Source organism: Poecilia mexicana, unplaced genomic scaffold (assembly GCF_051168715.1).
Source record: "Poecilia mexicana isolate PSO_F unplaced genomic scaffold, ASM5116871v1 scaffold_23, whole genome shotgun sequence".
In the NCBI taxonomy this organism is placed as follows: Eukaryota; Metazoa; Chordata; class Actinopteri; order Cyprinodontiformes; family Poeciliidae; genus Poecilia; species Poecilia mexicana.
This window is the reverse complement of record NW_028263392.1, coordinates 7,151,521-7,166,616: the sequence shown is the minus strand read 5'-3', so window position 1 is coordinate 7,166,616 and position 15,096 is coordinate 7,151,521. Positions and strand designations below refer to the sequence as shown.

The window sequence follows — 15,096 nt, the reverse complement described above, 5'->3', positions numbered from 1 at the left end:
ACATTGGGATGGATCTGGGATGTCCAAATGTGGCTCTTTGTAAAGATTTTGCACCTGGTATCAATTTGACTCACCAAATCAGACAGAAACAACAAGTATTGGGGCTCATCTGATTTCCAGATCTGTCTTACAAAAGTCCAATAACACACATTAAGGTGTTTTGTTGGTCTTTAGGTTGCAATGTGGCAAATTGTTGAAAAGTGGGAGTATTTTCTCGACTTCTAATCGAGAAAAATGAGAAGAGATTGCAGCTTATTGTCGGAGAATAAGTTCTTACTTCAAAAACTGTCCAAAGTCCTCGCACATGTTTTCACAGCCGGGCCACTTGCACACGCCATGACCGTACAGGGGGTGGGTTCCTCCGCTTTCTTCGTGAAGTGAGCTGGAGGCAGATCAAACAGGAGAGAGAAATGGAGCAATGTAGGCATAAGAAGTGAAATTATTCAGCTTTTCAAAGTTTTTTTCTTTTTAACCGAGACAGAAGAAATTACTCATGACAGCAAAAAAAAAAATTAAAAAAAAGGTTCGAAGCAAGTCACATCCTAGATCTTCCTGCATGAACTCATAGACAGTGGTGACTTATGTGTGAAGAACACTCCATCCCTCCCACCCCCCATGGAAGTCCAGAATGAGTTGGAACCGCAGCCAACGCTCCATCTTGTAAATCCATTATCGGGGGAAGAGGGGGGGAAGCAGGCTTTCGAGTAAACATTAAAAATCCAGACAGCCATATAATTTTCATCAGGAGATTAATACACTGTGTAACTTATGTTCTTTGAGGACAAGGGTGTTCTGGCGTTTTTCAAATGGCACCCAAATAAGTTACGACCCTGCCTAGACAGCACATCCTATTAAAGATGACAGTTTAACCTTTAGGCTTGGCACTGGTGTGCGAGTGTGCTCATGGAAACGCGAGGGAGAGTGTGCGGACAGGTTGTGCCTGTGCATGTGTGTGGTCGAAAGCCCTGGCAGAACTCACGGCGCGTTTTTACAAAGGGGCTTCCCCCACATCGATCCGTGGCGTGTTAGTAAGCAGCGCTCCTGACAATACTCCTTGTTCGATCATTGCGAGGCACCACAAACCCCCTCGGGACGCAAGCAGATGTTCTCCTTTCTTCCTTGTCTTCTCATTCACTTTCTCTCTCTTCTTTTTTTTCCTTTCCTCCTCCCAGCCTACTTTTAGTGGGACTGCAGAGATAGCATCTACTTTAAACCAATTACACAGCACTTCCACCTCTATTGCAAGTCTCCACCAAGCATCCACACACACACACACACACACACACGCACACGCGCACGCGCACACACACATCTCCATCCTTAGTCCTTATTATAATATCGCCCAAGAAAAGCCTTTGAATAATGCATGGCCCAGATAGGCAGATATGTGAACAGCCAGTGTTTCGGTGCTGGGTGCATTTATAAAAGACGCCATCACAAGGATAAACATCCTAGAAACGCCACTCAAGGCATCACATATTCTGTTTACATGACAAGCAAGCAAGGAAGGTAATTTTCAAAAGAGGAAAAAAAGAGAGACAAAGCACTAAATACTTAATGTACAAGGGGGTTACCTTGTCTTGTCTGCCAGAGAGGTTTGTTATAAGTGTAAGTGTGCCTGCCTGGATGGCTTCTACTCCCCACGTTTGATATGTGTGTGCAAGCTAAGTTTGTTCAGAAGCTCCCCTGGGAGAAAGAGGCTTTTATTTATGTCTTTTGTGCTTGAATATCAGTGAGAGACACTAATAAACCATTGAATAAATAAACAAAACATCTTGTTTTCCCCCCCGAGTTTCCGCACAACAACATCAAGCGGCTTGTTGTGCTCCGCCGTTATCTCTAAAAGGCAGCCTGATGGCTTCTTTCCTCTACCTCTCGCGCTCCCGTTCCCGTTCCCGCTCTCGTCTGTGGTTGAGGATTGGCGACTGTCCGTTGGTGATGGCGTGGTGCGAGATGGGCGGCGATGCTTTGGCAGGATTGGAGGAGGAGGTAGTTGAAGTGGAGTTGTTGGTGGAGAGGTCCAAGCCGCTGCTGACCACGCCGGTCCCGGTGTTGACGCTGCCGATGCCGCCGCCGCCGCTGTGTTTGATGCCGTTGTCCTCCATGGCGTGGCCACCGCCGCCGCCGCCACCGACTCCGGTCACGTCCTTCCACAGCTGCTGGAGTTCAGCGGGGCTCAAGCCACCTGTAGACACCCAAGAGGAAGGAGAAAGTTGGAGTAAGTGGTGAGTGTGCTGAAAACTCTAACTTTGAAGAAGGTTGATGACGCTGCTGAAAAGCTCTAAACCACTCTAATCTTTCTGCAGAGTCAGGTATTGACTTTATCTGGGAAACGGCTCACCTGTGTAAAAACAGAAACATTGAATACACAGAATAGTTGCCAGTTCCACCTTGAGGAAAACAGGGTTTTCTATTTTAGTGTGGAAACTCGCTACTCCAAATTCATTCCTGTGATCTCGTCAAACACTTTCCTGCCTGTTGTTTTCCCGTCTCCGCCATTTCAATGGTAAACAACAAACAGGAGTGTTTACTTGCTCCGGCTGGAAGAAAATTCAGTCTGTTCGCCACTCTCCCTCTGTGTTTGTGCTTTTTATTCATCTCAACGGAGGTAGTAAACAACAACAACAACAAGGACTGACAGAAGGGGGAGCGTGGGGGGAATAAAAACAAAGATGGAAAACAGCAAAGACAAACACTTGCAGAGCTAAAAGAGAGAGACAGAGGTAGACAAAGAGAGCAATAAAGACAAGGAGGAAGAATGGACGACTAAACAAAACATTCATGTGCAGAGTTAAGGACAAATTGGATGGTAGGGGAGCATACCAATGAGAGGCAGGCAGACAGACACACTTAAAGATAACGCAACAGGATTACATGTGCATACCAATGACAACAACTAAGACAAGAGAGAGAGACACAGAAGAGGGAAAGACGGCAATTGTACTTGCAAACAAATAATAGGAAGTCATGTGCTCCGAATGGATGCAGCAGCCTTACCTGGTGGGGGCAGGGTCTGTCCGGGCAGGGCGGCCTGGCCTGGAGCGGGCCCGGGCAGCGAGAGCAGGCCCTGCCGCTGCATGTTAAGCAGGTGCTGCTGCTGCTGGAGCTGCTGCATCTGCAGGAGCTGCTGCTGGAAGACGAGCTGCTGGGCGGCCAGCTGCTGCTGCTGCTGCTGCTGCTGCTGTTGCTATAGAGAGGAGGAGGAGGTGGAGGAGGAGGAGGGCGAGGAGCAAGAGGGGAGCATGGAAGAAGAGGAGGGAGTGAAAATTACAGAGGAATTAACAGCTGAGAGAGCAGAAGACATTGGCTCGCCCGTTTGGAGAAATCTCCTTTGCCTTTTCCGTGACCTTAGCTATGCCTCTTTGCTTCTTCCTCGGCAGGTTCCTCGCTCTCCGTCTGCTCGCACTTAAGTCTTCCCTCCTGGTTTTTGGGCTGTACCAAAGTGTTGTTATCTCCTCACAAAAGTGAGGCTGTCAGTGTGTGTAGCTTCTGATTGTGCATGATACTAAGCCTCTGGTATAATCCTTTCCCCACCATCCTCGATAGTTAATTGTCTCGCCTTCACTGATGCTCTGCTGCAGCTTATTTGACCGGAGGGAACAGGAAGAATGAGAGGTTTACAGGCTTCACATGCGTTTGTATGCACGGTCTCAAGCGCACATGTAGCATTCCACCACTGCTCCCAAACCCCCTGTACTCGAGTCTCCTCAGTAAGCTGTTTATCGCCAAGCCAGACTGTGGTGACACACAAAGCAAGATGGAATGTATCAAACTTGAAATTGGCATGCAAAAGTATTCAAACCGCTTGAGCTTTTTTTTTTTTTTTTTTTTTAAACAATTAAAGGTTAGATAAGGATGGATTCACACTGCTTTAATCCAACTCTAGTTTGCTTGCCCAGAACATCCGGTTCATTTGCAGAGATGTGAAAGTGAATTTGAACTCTGATATGCCTACACATCAGAGTTCGAAGTGAACTCTGGTGGAGTTTAGATCGACGTGAACTCTGGTGCAGTTTGAATGGATGTAAGAATGCCAAGCAGACCAGAGACCACTCCAAAAGCAGGAAGTGGATTACGGTGTCTCACTGTTATGGGAGAATTGGTTAGTGATCTTTGCCAAAGATAAAAGACAAACCCTACAACTGCTAAAAAACTGACACTTCTCCATTTTTGTATGCATATTGTGAAGAAGAAATTTGAGCTCAGTGTCTTCTTGAAGGGTCTTTAGTGGTTTTTGGTGCAGCATCACCACAGGTGAAGGAGTAAACAGGTTGGTCATCATCGCTTTCTTCCTGCCGCTCTTCCATAACGGCTAAATTTGGAGTGAATGACTTAAAGTTTTCCCACCTAAGCTGAGGATCACAGCAGCTCCTCCAGAATTACCACAGGCCTCCTGGCTGGCTCTCTCATTACTGCTCTCTTTGTCAGCCGAGGTGAACGGACACGTACCAGTAGGTTTTGCCGTTTCGAAACATTCAGATGATTGACTGAACGGTGCATAGGAGAGGCACAACTTGAGATGCACTCACTGGAAAACAGGCTGCATAATGGACTGACGGAGGGAGGCAGTTTGCTCCCTTGCCTTGCAACCTTCCGGCGTGCCTCCAGAGAAATAAAGGGGCAATTTCTATTCCATATTTGACGGCAAGGCCACTGAAAAACTCTATTCTCAAATCCAAACAGAAACAAAGCCGCCGGGAGGTCGGTTGCGACTTCCTGTTGGGGGCAGCATAATGGGCTGATCGAGGAGACACCGAGAGGTGCATCACGGAGGCAAAGAAAAAGAAAGGGTGTGTGTGTGTTTAGGTGGTGCATTCTTTCTTTCATATCAATTTAAATACTTCCACTGTTTTCTGGAGGTGGCCCTGCACGGATTCACAAGGTTCAGCATCAACAGTCTTATGCAAATGTGCTTGAGGTGTCTCGCTTGTCGTCCGTAAGAGGAACGAGACAGCGCCGTGTCTGTCGACCTGCTGCACCTCAGTGAGATTTATGAGAGTCAAACGCTGTAACTTTGATGTCGTTGAGGTGTTTGTACACCCAGAGAAAAAAGTTAATTAACAGTTTGAATTTTGTTATTGTTCAGACATCGCTCGCCACTCTTCTTTAACACACACTTGAATAGCAGGCATGCTATGTTATGATTAAATCACCATGAAGCTGTCAGCTTCTCCTGAAAGGGAACAGGAAGTATACATCTTTGGTCTTGGCTGATGAAAAGGAGCTCGAAAGTGGAACTCCATCCATGGAAATTAGACATACATTTCTTTCCCTGTGTGTGTTTGTCTTTGTGTCTCATGCGCGTCTTTAAATTCTTGTGCATGGAAATCAGGCGTGATGTTGCATCTACCTCTTTAGCCTGCTTGCCGGGATGCTGTTGCTGGAGAAGCTGCAGATGAAGCTGCTCCTGCTGTTTCTTATAAAACTCCTGCAGGTGTTGCTGTAGACATAAACATCCACAGAAAGACAAAGAACAAAGAGAAGATGCACTGAATACAATTTTTCACCAACTCTTCATCTCCAAATGATAAAAAAGACAACCCGACCAGAAAAAGGTCAATTTCTGAAAAAAAAGGGGCCTTTTTTCCGACCGTATCTTATTATTATTATTATTATTATTATGTTTTATTAACATTAACGTGATGTGTGGATGCTGTTACTAAGTGAAAATGACTCAGTGTTGGTAAGGTGTTTGAAAAAGAACACAGAGAAAGCACAACAGGTATAGTTCAGAGCCTATTACTGATTTAATCACAAAGTAGTCAGCAGCTCAGTGGAGCTTAAGGACAGTGTTGAAAAAAATGCTATAAACATAAGTTTAAAATGTGCTTGGAACCACATTCAATTGTATTGAAACCACGCCTGGAGTAGTGACACGATTATTAAAGAGGGACAATCAGAATGACTGACATTCTTAATTAAACTATTCTCTTTCCCTTAATCAAGTCTATGGATGGGAAATGCATTTCAACTCCGAAATGAGACTGTACCAAGCGTGCGCTTCCTCAAGTCGATTTCAAATATTACATCATCCATCACCTATCATTCAGCTTCCTGTGCTCAGCGCTGCTCCCAGAGTCCCTGATGGAAGCTTGTCAGGGAATTGAACCAGTGACACCACCAGAGACGGTTAATTAGAGGTGACGTGAACATGTACATCACTTTAGGATTCTTTTTGGTAAAGCGTGTCAAGGACACTGTGGTGAGTTAGCAAAAGTGAGTGCTGGCAGGAACGACTTAAGACGGTGTGTTGACAAACTGCGCGTAAATCTTGGAAAATTACAGTCAAGATGTAAAACCCTTATAAAATGCAACTTTTATAGAAATGTTGTAGTGATTTTTTTTTATCCGTCCAACTCTCTGTGGAGTTTAGACCTTCCAAAAATAGAATTCCCTACTTTTGTGCGCGTCACACCCTCTGCGTTTTTGATCAGGCTGGTTAGGTATTCCAGAAGCTACTGGCCATTATCGCCTCACTTTTCAATCTTCTTCTGCTCCCCAAGTTTGCATTATTTCCACCAATTTGGTCTTTTTACTGGATGAAGCCACTGCATAAGCTGTTTGTTTTTGTTTCTTATATAAAAGGGACACCAGGCTCAGCACTTATTTTATATCTTTGTCCTTTCTACCTTGGAACAGGACACAGTTGCAGCTGCTCTTATGAACTCGGTCCTGGTGGCTTCCAGATAAAAGCCAGCGGTTTCTCATCAGTGTCCCCACACATTCAGAATTAAATCAACAACTTGACGCAATCATCAATTAAATGATCAACTGAATGTGACTGTATTTTCTGAACTGAACTGAATCTGAAAACATGATTTGACATCTTGTGAATGACTAGGATTGATTTGAACAAAATTTGGACCAAACTGAATTTGAAACTGAAATGTTCTCAACTGTAGCTGATTTATTTTCTTGACAAGTGCCAAGAGGTGACATTCATTTTGAATTTTCTCCCTATAAATAAACTGAGCTGAGTCGAACAGGTGTGAATATGCAGGGAATAATGCATACTTTGAGTGTTGTTCCTGCAATCTCCCGGGTGCGTGTGTCATTAAGTTTGTTTTTTGCTTTAGTGTGTCATAGTTTTCTTTGTGCATGCGTGTTTGTGTGAGTGTGTGGTCTGCTGTACCTGCTGCAGCATCACTGCCTGCTGCTGCTGGAGCAAAGCCTGGAGCTGCTGTGGGGAAAGAACCTGCTGCTGGAGGATCTGCTGCATCTGTTGTGGCGTGATCACTTGGGGACTCATCATGGCCACTGACACTGGAACCTGGACATGGATGATATGTAATGAAATGATGGGAATGAGAGTCGGGGCGAGGGAAGAGGCACGGAGAGGGGCAAGACAAACAAGATGCAATAAATGTGAAAATGGAGAGTGGAGAGAAGGGCAAACAATGGGAGAGCAGGGGGAACGGGTAGGGAGATGAGAAAAAAATTGGAAAAAGTTTGAAAAATAGAGCGTTGGAAAAAAAACGCATCTAACACAGAAGTGTGGATCTACTGGGAATGAGTAAGCTGGTGGTTGGAAAGGTAGGGAGAGCAGGCTGTGACGTTTGGCAGCCTAGAAGAGATGCTGAAGGACACATGGGTGCTGTGTCTTTGTGTTGCTGATCTTATTTTTCTGCTTTTATTCTGCTGGGAGAAGCTGGGGGGATTTAAATAGACATAGACCTTAATTAGCAGGACCCCTGAACTCCCCTACTTTAGAGTACCTATCAGTGCTGCTGCTGTTAAACAGCTTAAAAATGCACAACTCTAAAATTGATTATAACACATTGCCAAGTGCTGGGAATTTAGGACTCACCTTTAAGTTTTTAATAAAGGTGAGAAACGCCCCCCACCCCCCAACGAAGCAGATTTTAACTCCTTTTTAATTTAACTCTGTGGACATGTTGATTAGAAAAACAACAACAACAAAAAAGGTACCATTTCTAGACGTTAACTTGTCCAGAGGCAGAAAAAAAAAATGAAACACAATACTTCATTTCTTCCAAATTCTTCTCAGGCAAAAGCGTCAAACTTCTGAGACAGCAGATCAATATGAAGACAATATGTTTTGCTGCCGTCTTTGATTGCGTGTGCGCACTCTGACGGGGGAGTAGAAGCTAACAGTTTTATTTTGGAGTTTTGGCTCCGCATGGCAGCTTTAAAAATTGAACGCCTCAAGAAGAGAAGATTAAGAGTAAGAACCTGTGAATGATTTAGTATCGAGCTGATACCTTGGTCCAATGCATAAAACTTGACTAGACTGCCAAAAAAAAGAAAGAAAAAGTGAGGCGTAGTCCATCCCTTCTGTATGACCTTTAAAGTACACTCTAACATCATCAGCATACATGGAAATCAGCGCAAGCCACAAGTGTTTGGAACAAACAAACACGGTTGGAACATTGGCACGGAGTAACACCTCCACTGATTCTAATTGCAACAGTGTTTGCCACGGAGCTGCCATGACAGTAGCTAGCCTATATGGAGTGTCAAGGGGCCAATAAGACATCCCTGTCCTCATTGCCAGCTAATCAAGCTGGCTTGATTACTTTCCATGCATGTCTCTCCTTCCTCCCTCCTCCTCTCTGCTCCTCTCCCTCTTTCTGTCAGGCCTTGACACGTCCTTGTTTAGCTCTCCTCTCCTCGATGCCCACCCCTCCTCCCCGCCCTCGCTGCCTCCGCCACCCCAGGTTTCTCCCCCCTCTTTGATTAGCCGAGACATTTGCATGGTCACTACACATTTTTCATTTTAGAAGTCATTATGCATTAGTGGCTCCTGATCGCCCGCCTTGACTAATCCTGATGAACTGAAAATCACAGCTGAAGGTCAACTTCCAGCCGGCCCCGCTGCACATTCATATTCATATTCAAACAAATCCTGCCTCCATTGTTCATTAGGGTCTTAGAGAGAAGGGACTCCATCTAAGGTAGGAAGCGATGGAGGAGGTGGCGGCTGTTTGTGGGTGCATCTCTTTTCTTCTTTGGACTCCTTCGTGCTTGCGAGGGGACAGGAGAAATTGCGTTCACAAGAAGCGAGTCGTCGAACAAAAGCTGTCAAAAGTTGCAAATTAAACAGTTCATGTGTAATTATGCAAATGCTGTGCTTACACCTTCAGTGTTATTAACCCTTAAAGGTACATTTGCTAGGTAAGTAATTACCCCTGCAGTCACTCCTGGTTTTGTGTTAGATGCCATTACAATGGGACAAGTGCAGCGGGAAAACAACAGTAGAGATGCACTCATTAAGGGTATTAATTGGGTACTGGCTCAAAGACGTTTGGGCATGAAAAAAAAAAAATAGATGCAGGCGTAGCCATGCAGGGTTTACCACAAATATATGCGCATACATATGTAAAGTGGAATTAAATATAAATTGTACACGGAGCTTCAAACTGCTTCTGCGTTGTGTGGGTGGTGAAATATAGGCACTCAAAGTCAGGTATTTGTAGGTGAATAATGCAGGATGTCATCAGCAGAGAATAAAACAAGACTTCAAACAAGAAGTGCAAAATTAAAGCAACGGAAAGGGGGTAAGAAACAGAAAACAACGAGTTTATGAAATATGGAAGCTCTTTTTATGCTGTCATTAGCTTTATACATAATGGGTGATAATCACCCCCAAAAAAAAAAAACGGGAGAAAAAGAAAGAAAAGGCAAGAAGAGAAAAGAGGGGGAAAAAAAAGAACTGGCCCACATCCGCTGTGAAGTGCAGCACAATGCTAATTCCAGCATTTAACTGCATGCTTTTCTGCTTGACGTATCAGAGGCTCCAAGATGAAAGCAGATAAGTAATTGCTCTCCTGGTTCTTATTCTTCACTGACAACCCATAAATTTAATTTTACACACACGTTCATTTACATTTTCGAGTATATGACATGATAATTGCGGCAATATAACACCTCCATTCTGCAGGATCCTGCAGGAGGGCTTGATTGACGTGAGCGCTGAATTGAAAGGAACAGGAGGCTGAATTGCCTCTCCTTGAAATGATTTTGCCACGAAGGGATGAAATTAATGAGCATTTAGTAGACGTTGGCAGCGGCGTAAACATCCACGCGCCACGAATAGGCTCTCCTTTTGCAGGAGAGGGAACTGTACATCCATTTGTTTCTCTGTTATCCAGAGAGAAAGGATGGGTTTCCAGTTCTGATATGCAGAAGGTATTGATGACATTTATTGAAATGTTGAAAATTAGCCACAGCTGATGAAGCCATTGGAGTCTTAGTACCTAAAAATGTTAGTCTCTAGGTTTTAGTACTGGAAATTCCCATTGTAACCCTTTCATTGTCATATGAACCATAAGTGATGCTTTGAAGCTTATTTGATTTAGTGTAAACTCAGCATTCAAACCCCCCTTGTTGTTGATGAATTTTGTCTTGAAAAGAGTAAATGTTAAATGTGTTTCTATCAAAACAAGGCAAAAAATTATTTAGGCTACATATTCCTTTCATTTTACTTGAGTTTTAACACAACTCACTTTCCAATAAGGAGAAGGAGAACTGGTGATTAGATGCCAACCGCAAACACTGTAGGGCGGTTATCAACGACAGACGCTCCTGTCATAAGGACAGGAAACAGAGCGGAGCTGCAGACACCGCAGAGATAAAAGCAATAAGAAATCGAGGGGTCCTTGTCTTTAATTACTGTGAATCCTTGGCAGGAAAGAAGTGACTGCTAATTAAGCCACTGGCTTTATTTTTTATTTTTTTTTACACACAGAGAGACGGGGAAAGATTAAGAAATCAGGAAAAGAGGGCAGAAACCCCACCACTTTCATCATTGTTTGGCAAAACGCAGACCCCCGTGGTAGCCTGTTGACTTGTGACCTCTCGGCTCCCTTTTAGTTGCTGCTCATCTGCCAGCCAATTACAGCAATACTGATAGCCGGGATGCTTCCCTTAGCAGAACAGCAGTGCGGGGCTAAAGCCGGCAGGATTCAACTCTGACGTTTAAGTATGCGGCCTTTCAAAAGTATTCACCTCCCAGCCACGTTTTCTCACATTAAAGCAACTTATTTTAATCCATTTCACCACCACACAATTTGGTGGCGGTGGCATCTTGATGTTGGGTGATGGACTAATCAGGTGATAGAAGGCAGTTTGTTGTTCTGAATGCATCAGAGTAAAAAAGCTTGAATCTACTTGGTTTTTTTTTTTCAGATTTTGTTTTTGCGATATTTTGAAAACCATATCACATCATTTTCATTCGTCTTCACAGTTTGTCTATGACAAATTGTAAAACAGGTAAAGGAGTATTAATACTTTTGCCACTCCCCCACCCACGAAAAAAAAAAAAAAAAACGACATAAAAATTAGCATCTGAGTTTAAATCAAACATGCATACACGGGATCATGTCTCCAACACATGTTTGGCTTCTGGAGATCGATATTCCAGCTTGTCAATCGTAAAGTTAAGTGGATTACTGAATGTTTTCCTAAATCAATTTCTATTGCAGTTTGGCAGGAGTGCACAGCAACTGCAATTTATAATAACATAAAGACCCATCATGTAAAAGCATCTAATAGAAGTCCCAGAGGAGCTCGGGATGGGCTTAGCACAATTTCCATATTGATTTATCTCTACATGTAAAAACTTACTGATTAGGCCTCGTGAATCCACTGTTCACTGGTGTGCAGCTCATGCACATTGTTTGCTTCATTATCAGCACACACCGTCACACCTTTATCAGAAAAAAAATACTGGCACAGTTCTCTCCCCGCTGATTCTTACCAAACTCCCTAAAGGGGAGCAACAGTAAGAGAGTGAGATGGATAGAATTAAAAGGAAACTGCAGCGAGAGGAGAGAGTTGAAATAGAAAGCGTGAGAGCAGGTGACGGGAATGTTGGTATGTGCGTGTGTGTGTGTGTGTGTGTGTGTGTGTGTGGATTTGGGGTGGATGATGGGGGAAGGTTGGGGGACATTTTCCTCTGATGTTGCAGGTAATGTGGCCTCCACTGGATCAGCCTCTTCATCAGTGACACACAGTAAATTACAAGTGCTTCAAGCAGCTCAGTGAATTATAGTTCATCACTTGGAAAGGCTTCCCCCCCCCTCACCACTGGGGCCCAGGCGTATCAGATCTGCCGGTTAGGATCCAATTAACACCCTGGCCAGAATCATCTGATTGCATGTGTAAGGGCTGGTATAACTCGTTTATTGCACCCATGTATCTTCTGTCACAAGGTAAATTTGTTGCTGCTACATCAAAGGTCTGAGCTACTTTTTTTTTTATACCCTCCCTCTCACTTTCTCTTGATCCCTCAAACTCAGCTACCTCGCCTTGGGGTTGCATTTCAACTTCTTTTGCATCACAATGATGAACCTACTCTGTCCTCGCAATTTAGCAATCTTGTCCTGTAGGTGTTGTAAATGCAAGAGAAAAAAAAAAAGCAAAAAAAAAAAAAAAAAGACGAGGTAGGGTAGGGAGTAAGAGGGAGAGGGGGGGGGAGCGCACGGAAAAAAAAAAATCTTGTTTTCTGGTTACAAAAGAAGTAACCAAGGGTGTTTGACTTAAAACATGCTGACGTTTTTTTTTTTTCACTCCCTCTCTCTTTCTTTTTCTTTCTTTCTTTCTTCCTCAGAGTCAACACAAGTTTTCCTCATGAATAACATAATATCTCCCCACCGCCCCCCAAACCCTCTCGTTTTTGCTGTGATAATTTTTCTCTATTTTCAGATGCAACCAGAGGGGATGCAGTGGAAAGATATATTCATAAATGTAAATGTGAACTAGCATCCTTTTCACCAAGCACACTGGAGCAAGCCATCTAGTACTCGAGCGCCGAGACCCTTTAAAAGACGTGCGCTTCCATTGAGATGATATTGGCTCGCTGCTGAAATGTGTAAAGTTGACCTTTAAAAGTGTGACACTTCCTGAGATGGCCCAATGCCCACAGCTACTCTGACTGGTCTGGGCAGACAGCTGCAAACACAGGAGAAAGGCGCCAAAAGCCAACATCCTTCACGATCCATAAAGCCTTTCTACTTTGAAATGAATGTTGCACAGATGGAACCAAAGTTATTGGTCTCATAAAAGTGCATTCGCAGCTTGACGGTGTGTGAGGGTGACCACGGTGGTCGCAGCAGCCGCTTGGGGCGAATTACCTGGCTCTGGGTGACGCAGGATGCAACTTTAATCCCTGCCAGATCGAGGTCGAGCTGCAGACTCACGTTATCGAGTGTCCATCCGACACTGGCAGAGTAAAGTCTGGACTGGGAACTTCAGCTGTTTTAAGTGCAACTCAGAATTCCTACACGGTCTGGAAAAGCATGGGATGGGACTGAACTATTTTCTTTGATTCGCAGATTAAGTTCACTTCACTTCCTTCCTACCTCCCGACCCACTGAATATTTCCTTCATTCTTTCTCCTTCCTTCCATCCAACTCCCTGAATCATTCCTTCCTTCTTTTTTCTTTTTCTCCCTCCATCCCTCCCTCCCTCCTTTTCTTCCTTCCTGCCAACCCAACAAAATCTCTGCTTCATGCGTGTCTTCCTCTGCTAAATGTTGTATTTAAGTGTTTAAATTTGGGAAAGAAACAGACTGAGAACTGAAGATTTGAGGTTGGAAAAGGAATCTTGACAGGAAAACCAAGCAGGGAACAATTCCAAATAATGTCTTGACATCATTTAAACGTCTAATCACCGACCGTCATAAAACTACACAGACCACCTTCACAGCAGAAAACTTTAAGAGTTACTGGTCATGTTTGCATACAAGCGAAAGCGAGTGTAAAGATGCTCGAGCGAAACAACTTCCACATTCGTAGGCCTCTGTAATCCCTTTCATATCTCCTTGTCCGCATTTCTTTATTTGTATTCTAAATGTCAGTGTATGAATGCCTTTTTCTGGTGTGGGGCAGAGTGAAAACATCAGCAAAGAGAAGAGAGATGAGCAATGGTAAAAGAAAAAAAAAAAAAAGAAGCACAGACAAGAGGGTGCTGTGCCTTGGGAGAGCCGTGTAAGCAGCAGCCGGAGACAGGAGGATTTACAGGAAGAAATAGGTGTTTATTGAGTGCTCCCGTGGGCTTACTGGGTAATAATAGACCTGTCACATAACGCAAATGTGGAGAAACAGCTTCTGTGTGTGTGTGTTTGTTGGGCTGTTGTTGTTTTGTATCCTGTGTGTGTGTGCATATTTCCGTGGCAGAGCTGCCTGCCTCCGCATCATCAACTTCTGAGCAGCAACGACGAGCGAACGGATAGAATTAGTCAGGCAAGAGCCTTTAGCTGCTAATACGAGTAATTAAAACTGCAAGCCGAGGCACTTAGATGCTTGTGTACTAAATAATTTACATGCCATGATCTATGGATCATTTCTCTCTCCTAAATAGCAACGACGGGAGAACAAGAGGAGGGGAAAACAGGCAGAGGATTTATCAGCGTCTTCTGCCATAAGCAGGATGTCATGGCTTTATTAATCCTTTTCCCACTTTCAGCAGCACTAATCATACAAGGGGATCAATCCGCGCCATTCCTCGGGTGGAAAACATGTAGCTTGATTGCCGCTGACTTTTATCTGGCTGTGAAGCTAATAAAATATTGCACTGTAGCGTCCGCTGTGGCCTCATAATCCAGGTAAATAATGCAGCTTTATTGAGTAAACTCCCTCAAGACAAGAAAACAAAAAAAGAGAAGAAGAAAAAAAAATAACTGGCAGTGAAAAAGGGTGTTTTAATGAAGGAAGTTTCTCCTGCTTTACTCTGATATTTACACACAGGAGTATGTATGTATCATGGGGAAAATGTCATTTGAAATGAGAGGATTCAAAGCTGCTCAGCTGCATATTCCTACAGCAGAAATGAAGCTGAATTGGAACTCAGAATCAACAGTTCCTCTTTTTGTTTTTCACAGTGCAAATCTGTGGCTGCAAACTTTTAGAACAAAGAGGTGACCATGTTAATAAAGAAGGTTGGATCAACAAATGGACACGCCGGGAGCATGACGGGCCCTCAGATTCATATTGATTCCCACCGTCGACCAGTCTAGGATGGAGTAAGCAAATGTAAATATCCAATATTTACCATCCGCTGGTGTTATTACAGTATGGTGCTTGGACCTGGGTGGACAGTTGTCAAGCCCCCAATACATCTTTAAACTGATATGGA

The 15,096-nt window shown here is 43.9% G+C and overlaps 1 protein-coding gene across 2 annotated transcripts in view; it reads right to left on the bottom strand.

Moving 5' to 3' along the window:
- The window catches only part of foxp2 (forkhead box P2), a 114,487-nt gene that overhangs the window by 28,521 nt on the left and 70,870 nt on the right, over positions 1-15,096 (bottom strand). For both annotated transcript variants that reach the window (XM_014985192.2, XM_014985198.2), the window contains exons 6-10: positions 7,133-7,270; positions 5,351-5,440; positions 2,998-3,187; positions 1,873-2,185; positions 278-382 (exon numbers count right to left, since the gene is read on the bottom strand). In XM_014985192.2, the coding sequence (XP_014840678.2) occupies positions 278-382; positions 1,873-2,185; positions 2,998-3,187; positions 5,351-5,440; positions 7,133-7,270 (836 nt within the window). The remainder of the gene's footprint in view (positions 1-277; positions 383-1,872; positions 2,186-2,997; positions 3,188-5,350; positions 5,441-7,132; positions 7,271-15,096) is intronic.